Genomic DNA, 7,060 nt, shown 5'->3' with positions numbered 1-7,060 from the left:
AGCCCCGAGCACCCCCCCCCGGGGGGCAGATCCAGCCCCGAGCACCCTCCCTGCCTCACCCCAGAATGGAGCCAGCCCCGAGCATCCCGCGGGGCCACATCCAGCCCCGAGCATCCCGCGGGGCCACATCCAGCCCCGAGCATCCCCCATTTTGCAGGGCCCCAGGACTCACTCGCTGGTCATCTGCAGCACCTTCTCGATGGTGCTGTAGCCCGCGGCCATGAAGTGCTCGGCGTACTGGTGCATCTTGATGGACTCGAGCCACTCGGGCACCGAGCGGAAGGGGACGCCCTCGGAGCCGCTGGTGCTGGGCAGGCGGATGGAGACCCTGCGGGGACGGGGCCGAGGAGATGGTGACGTGCAGGGCAGGGCGGGGGGGGCAAACCCACGGTGCAGAAATGCGAGGATGAAAAGTCGTGCAAAGATGAAGAAAAGCATGTAAAAAAAAAAATGGAAGGCTGGGAAAAAAAATAAAGGATGCGGGAACGGAAGGATGCAAAAACAGTGAACGAGGGCAGAGGTTGAAGAGTCATGGAAAGAAATGGAAGGACGTGGAAAAAGAGTCATGCAAAAAGCAGCGGGAAGGTGCAAAGTTACAGAAAGCAATGCAAAAAGTGCAAGCAGAAACAAACAAACAAAAAACACACACACACACAAAAAACAACCCATGCATGCAAACACAATGGCAAAAGGTAAAGAGGCTGAGATGCAGGATTTAGAAGTGACAGTGCAAAGATGCCAACGGTAAGGCAAAAGCCCAAATGTAAAGAAAAGGTAGCGCTACAATGCAGAAGTATAACGCAAATAATGGGAAAAAAAATATATATATAAAGCAAAATGCAATGCAAAGTTTCCCAGGTGCCAAGATGTGAAAAAGAACGCGTAAACGTGAGGATGCAAAGAGTAATAGAAAAAGTGGAAATGCAAAACAATAAGGCAAGAACGTTAAAAGGCAAGAAACAGTGCAAAAATTGCAAATGTAAAAAAAAAGGAAGTTAAAAATGCAGATATACAGAAGGCAAGGATGCAAAAAAAATGCAAAAGGTGAATATAAAAGCAATGCAAAAGGCAAGGATGGAAAGAAAAAGCAGAAGAATGCAAAGATTCAAAAAGCAAGGCAAGAATGCAAAGATGCAAAATCCAATTAAAAAGTGCACAAATGCAAAGATGCCAAAAAGGCAAGAACGCAAAGCTGCAAAAGCAATGCAAGAACGCACAACAGCAAAAAAACAACCTTAAACTGCACAGATGCAAAAGAGTGTGCAAGAACACAAAAAGCAGTGCAAAAAATGCAAAGACGCAAAAGAAGCATGCAAGAATGAGAAATTGCAATAACAAAGTGCAAATGCAAAGATGCAGGAGAGCAACGCTACAAAAACAACAGAGATGCAAAAGGAGCATGCAAGAGCACAAAGCTGCAAAGACAGCGCAAAAAGGCAAAGATGCCAAAGAAGCGTGCAAGGACGCAACCCTGCGGAAAGCAAGGCACGGATGCAGAACGGCAAACAGAGTGCAACGCCCCCAAAACATCACAAAGATGCCAAAAAATAAAGCCTGCGAGAACACAAAACAGCAAAAAGGCAGGGACGCGGGGATGCAAACGCGCATGCAAGCCTGCACCTCCTGCAAACCGCCCTCCCCTCCCCTGCTGTCCCCTCTCCCCTGCCCCTCCCCGCAGCTCACCGCGGGTCGAAGTCCGCCAGCGTCTTGAGCGACTCGGGGGCGCGGATGAGCTTGTCGAGGATGCTGACGACGTCGGCGAACTTGGGGCGCCGGCTGCGCTCCTGCTGCCAGCACTGCATCATCAGCTGGTAGACGGCGGAGGGGCAGTCCAGCGGGGCGGGCAGGCGGAAGCCCTCGTTGATGGCCTTCATCACCTGCAAGGGCGCAGGGCTCGAGGGGCACGCTCCAAAAAAGCGAGGTCACCACTAAAAGCGGGGGCCGGAGGGATGGCTGCGCTCACCTCGTGGTTGGAGAGCTCCCAGTACGGGCGCTCGCCGTAGGACATCACCTCCCACATGACGATGCCGTAGCTCCAGACGTCGCTGGCCGAGGTGAACTTGCGGTAGGAGATGGCCTCGGGCGCCGTCCAGCGGATCGGGATCTTGCCCCCCTGTGCCGCCGCCACCAGAAGTGCCCAGGTGCCAAGATGCGAGGAGGAACGAGGGGAGGGGAAAAAAAAAAACAAGTGAGGATGTCAAAAAGCAAGAAACAACGCAAAAATTGTGATGGGGGAAAAAAAAGGACGCCGAAACGCAGTGACGCCAAGATGCAGAAGGGAAGGCAAGAATCCAAAACTGCCCCCAAAAATAAATTCTTTAAAAAATAGCCATCCAGCCCCCCAAAATCCCTCGGTGGCACTCACGCTGGTGGTGTAGGTGGCTTCGGGGTCGTCCTCCAGCACCCTGGAGAGCCCGAAGTCGGACACCTTGCAGACCAGGTTGCTGTTGACCAGGATGTTGCGCGCGGCCAGGTCGCGGTGCACGTAGTTCATGTTGGCCAGGTACTTCATGCCGGCCGCGATGCCCCGCAGCATGCCCACCAGCTGGATCACGCAGAACTCCCCGTCTTTGTCCTGAAAGAGGAGAAACCGACCCCAAATCCTCCTCTTGCCCCTACAGAGACGTGGCTGGGGCCGGGACCCGTCTCCCGTGGTGGATTTTGGGGCTGAAGCCCTGCTAATCCCACCCCGGGGCGATGGGATTCCCGCACGCATCGCCTACCCGCAGGAATTTGTCCAGCGCGCCGTTTTCCATGTACTCCGTGATGATCATGAAGGGTTTGTCTGCAGAAAAAGAGCCAAAATGGGTCAGAAGACCTCAAAACCCCATGACTCCAAGCACGTGGGGGTGCACGTGAGAACAGAGCTTTTTGGCGGGTCTAGCAAGCTTTTTTATTATTTTTGCAGGGAAACAGTGGGATTTATTTGGAGGGGGGGGGGGGGGGGACGACTCACACTTGGAGACGACCCCCTCGAGGCGGATGATGTTGTGGTGGCAGAACTGGCCCATGATGCTGGCTTCGCTCAGGAAGTCCACCCGCTGCTTCTCCGTGTAGCCCACCTTCAGGGTCTTGATGGCCACCGGCACCTCCTTCTTGCCGCGTTTCAGGGTGCCCTTGTAGACCTCCCCAAATTCGCCTGCCCGGAGGAAGGGGGAGATTCGAAACCCGTCCCCTTCCACCCATCCCCGGCTCGGGGACAAGCAGGGGACAGAGCCCCGTGGGGACCTACCGGCGCCGATGACCTTCTGGCGGGTGATGGAGGACGGCGAGATCTCGGTGGTGAACTTGAGCATGGCTTGGTTGGGGTCTTCATAGGTGTGCGGGTCCACGTAGGTCTTGAGGGGCTTCAGCTGGTCTGCTGGGGGGGGGCAGCAGCCGTGTCACCCCCGACCTGTCCCCACCGTCCCACCGCCGAGCCCCCGCCCCGAGCCCACCACCCCGGTGCTCACCGGACTTGGAGAAGTAGACGTCCTCGGGGGACTGGCGTGACCGCGAGCTCCTCCTCCTGCAGAAAAGCAGTGTTTTGTCCCCAAACTCACCTCAGCAGTGGAAAAAATTGGGATTTTTTTTTTTTTTTTTTAAATCTCTCCCTACCTCCGGAGGACGTAGATGAGAGCGGCCAGCAGGAGGACAACAAAGAGGACGCCGGTGACGGAGCCGCTGATGACGGCGGCAGATGCCATGGACTCGGCTCCTGCGGGGGCAGTTGGAGTCACGCACACCCCATAGCACCCCCAAAAACTAACAAACACCGAAAACCCACCCAAAAAAAAAACATTCCTCACCCTCGGGCAGCGTCTCGAACTCGTGCTCAGGGCTGAAGGCGCCGTGGCCGTCCTGGGTGAGTGCCTGGACCCGCACCACGTAGGCGGTGGCCGGGGACAGCTTGGGGATGGTGACGGAGGCGCCCTCGCAGCGCAGCACCGAGTAGCTGTTCTCGTCCACCTGGGGAAGGGGGGGACACGGTGAGGGCGAGGGGCTTGGGGAAGGACACGAGGTGGGACGAGGACGGGAAGCCGCTGGTGGCACCTTCTTGCTGTAGGTGACTTCGTACTTCCAGACCCGGCTCTGCTGCCGCAGCGGCACCGTCCAGGAGAGGACCAGGCTGGTGGCCGTCCGCCCGTCCAGGCTCACCGACGTCACCCGCGGAGGCTCTGCCGTGGGGACAGGGGTGTCACGGGAGGCGGTGGCACCTCCACGGCGGTGGTGGCGGGGACACCGGTGGCCCTTACCCGTCTGGTTGACGCTGATGCTGGCGGTGGCCACGCTGCGGTGGGCGCTGAAGGACGAGACGCCGTTGCGGGCTTCGACGGTGAAGGTGTAGTTGACGTGGGGCTCCAGGTCGGTGACCATCACCCCCGTCCCCGCCAGCCCCCGGGGGGGCTGCGAGTAGCGGACGCCCCCATCGCAGGGCCGGCACTCGCCGCTCTCGGGCCAGCACTGCTCACAGGTGACGCTGTAGGTGACGTCCTGCCGGCCACCCGTGTCGGTGGGGGGGGACCAGCGCAGCTGCACGGCGGCCCCCAGCCCCACGGCCGTGACACTGCCCGGGGGCGAAGGAGGACCTGGGGACACGGAGCAAGGCGGTGGCGGTGTTGGGGAGGGGAGGGGCTCAGGGCACGGAGGTGCCCCCCCTGCACCCCACGACCCATCCCCGTGTCCCCAAAATGCCACTCACGGGTGCACGGCGCGGCGGCCGGGTCGGTGGGGGCGCGGAAGTGCCCGTCCTCGCAGGGGCAGGCGGCGGCGGCGGTCGGGGCCGGCAGCGTGTGCGCGGGGCAGGGCTGGCAGCCGCTCGAGGACACCTCGGCCTTGAAGGTGCCGGGGGGACAAGCTGGGGGGGGCACACAGAACAGGAAGATCAGCAGCCGAGTCCCTGTCCCCAACCCGAGCATCCTCACCAGCTCCCGGGGACGCGTCGCCCTCAGAGCGTGTCAACTGGGGGGCTGGGGGGGGGGGGGGGGGGGGGGGGGGGTTTTTGCCTTTTTTTTTTCCCCGGGGGGGGGGGGGGCCCCCCCCCAAAACCCCCCCCCCCCCCTTGGGGGAAACCCCCCCCCCCCCAGCCCACCCCTCTCCACCTGACGCGCTCGGTGCAGCAGTGATGCTCCGAGGGCCTTGAGGATGCTCCAAGGGCGCCCCCGGGGGTGTTGGGGATGCCCAAGGGTGCCACAAGCGTGCCCCAGGAGAGATGAGGACACCCAAGGGTGAGAGGGAGGGATGGCTTGCACGGCCTGCACCAAGACGGGGGCGCCCCCAGCCCCACGCCACCCTCCCATCCCCAGCGCCCCCACGGACGCCCCCACGTCCTCACCTTGGCACTGGTCGCCCACGGCCTCGTAGCCGGCCCGGCACTGGCACTGCCCGATGGGCACCAGCCACTCCCCGTCCGCGTTGCAGTGCAGCGTCGGTGCCTCGTCGGCCACCGCGTCCTCCACGCAGGAGCCCCGCACCTCCGCCAGGGTCTGCGAGTCGGCGCCCGCCACCGTCTCGGGGAAGTGGGCCATGCCCCGCAGCACGGCCGGGCACGTCTTGTAGTAGATGCGGACCGAGAGCAGAGCCACGCAGGCGCCCAGGTCCTGGAAAGCCAGGTAGAAGCCCTTCCTCCGCAGCGGCCCCACCGAGCGCACCTCCACGTTGAGCTTGACGTTGCGGTTGGTGAAGTCGTCCTGCACCGTGATCTCGTCCGGGGCGATGGTGTCGATCTTCTTGAACTGCCGCTTCTGGAAGTTGGTGCCGTAGTCGACGTCGGACTCGGCGTAGTAGAGGTTGAAGGTCTCCTTGCAGGAGCCGCCGCCGCTGGGGAAGCTGTTGCAGTCGCGGACGGTGAACTTGAGCTCGATGAAGACGCGCTGGGCCTCGCTGCGGTAGATCCAGTTGGTGCGCAGCCAGTTCTCCTGCTCGCCCTCCAGCACGTTGCACACCAGGTACATGTAGATCTGCGAGTCGTTCATCATGTTCTGCAGCAGGTCCCACTGCGCCGCAGAGAGAAACGGGGTCCTTGGTGCTGCCGCCGCCACTCCCCCTCGGGGGGAAACCGAGGCAGGGGGTGCGATGCCCCCAGGCCTCAGGGATGCCCTTGTCCTCGTCCCCATGGATGCCTCCAACCCCAGCCCCGTGGGTGCCCCTCATTCTCCATCCCTGTGGCTGATCTGTCCCCGCGGATGCTCCCCATCCCCACGGATAGTCCCGTCTCCATCCCCACCCCCATGGATGAGCTGTCCCCATGGATGCCCCCACCCCCTCGGATGCCCCCACCCCCTCAGATGCTCCTCATTCTCATCCCCGTGGCTGATCTGTCCCCATGGATGCTCCCATCTCCATCCCGGTCCCCACGGATAGCCCCCCGGTCCCCATGGATGCCCCCCGGTCCCCAAAGACACCCGCCCACTTCCATCCCGGTGGAGGTCCCCGTCCCCAAGGCTGTCCCCATCCCCATCTGCAGCGTCCCCCTCGCCGGGTGCTCACCCCTTTGCCGTAGGGCTGGGTGAGCCAGCCCAGCTCCCCCTGGGCCTTGGCGAAATCCAGCAGGACGACTGTGGGGAGAGGAGAGGGCCATTAGTGGGGTGAGCGGGACGCCAGGGAGATGCCACCAGGACCCACAGATGGCCCCAGCAACCCGCAGAGGCCACCAGTGCTCTCGGGTGCCCCTGGGAAACGCAGACCCGGGGCCCATGGATGCCTTCGGGACCCACGGATGCCCCCCAGGACCCACGGATGTCACCTGCCTCTTGGATCCGTGGGTGTCCTCCGGCACCCGTGGGTGTCCCCAGACCCGTGCTGTATATCCTTGGGACCCGCGGAGGTCCTCAGGTTCCACAGATGTCCCTTGGACCCATGGGTGCCCCCCCAGGACCCACAGATGCCACTAACACATCCAGATGCCCCCCAGGACCCACAGAAGCCCACCGGGACCTGTGCCCATACCCCAGGGAAGCCCCCAGAACCCACAGATGCGACCAACCCACCCAGACGCTCCTTGGACCCACGGATGCCCCCCAAAAGCCCCTGGGACCCTGGGTGAGCTCGGGGCCCCCCAGCTGTCCACGAGACCCCCCCC

General features: G+C 61.8%; 1 protein-coding gene across 2 annotated transcripts in view; it reads right to left on the bottom strand.

Moving 5' to 3' along the window:
* Positions 1-6,912, bottom strand: part of EPHA2 (EPH receptor A2) — a 7,827-nt gene extending 915 nt beyond the window's left edge. The window contains exons 1-15 of one of the 2 annotated variants that reach the window (XM_035344848.1): positions 6,469-6,912; positions 5,315-5,975; positions 4,682-4,837; positions 4,236-4,568; positions 4,033-4,157; positions 3,789-3,948; positions 3,598-3,697; positions 3,453-3,508; positions 3,233-3,361; positions 2,957-3,139; positions 2,724-2,785; positions 2,366-2,575; positions 1,964-2,113; positions 1,684-1,877; positions 173-328 (exon numbers count right to left, since the gene is read on the bottom strand). In XM_035344848.1, the coding sequence (XP_035200739.1) occupies positions 173-328; positions 1,684-1,877; positions 1,964-2,113; positions 2,366-2,575; positions 2,724-2,785; positions 2,957-3,139; positions 3,233-3,361; positions 3,453-3,508; positions 3,598-3,697; positions 3,789-3,948; positions 4,033-4,157; positions 4,236-4,568; positions 4,682-4,837; positions 5,315-5,957 (2,657 nt within the window). In that variant the 5' untranslated portion in view covers positions 5,958-5,975; positions 6,469-6,912. The remainder of the gene's footprint in view (positions 1-172; positions 329-1,683; positions 1,878-1,963; positions 2,114-2,365; positions 2,576-2,723; positions 2,786-2,956; positions 3,140-3,232; positions 3,362-3,452; positions 3,509-3,597; positions 3,698-3,788; positions 3,949-4,032; positions 4,158-4,235; positions 4,569-4,681; positions 4,838-5,314; positions 5,976-6,468) is intronic. The other variant, XM_035344849.1, reaches the window with a different exon arrangement.
* Between the last annotated feature and the right edge of the window lie 148 nt (positions 6,913-7,060).

Source organism: Oxyura jamaicensis, chromosome 21 (assembly GCF_011077185.1).
Source record: "Oxyura jamaicensis isolate SHBP4307 breed ruddy duck chromosome 21, BPBGC_Ojam_1.0, whole genome shotgun sequence".
NCBI classification, from domain to species: domain Eukaryota; kingdom Metazoa; phylum Chordata; class Aves; order Anseriformes; family Anatidae; genus Oxyura; species Oxyura jamaicensis.
Note: the sequence above shows the minus strand (reverse complement) of the source record. Positions and strands in the feature narration are given on the sequence as shown.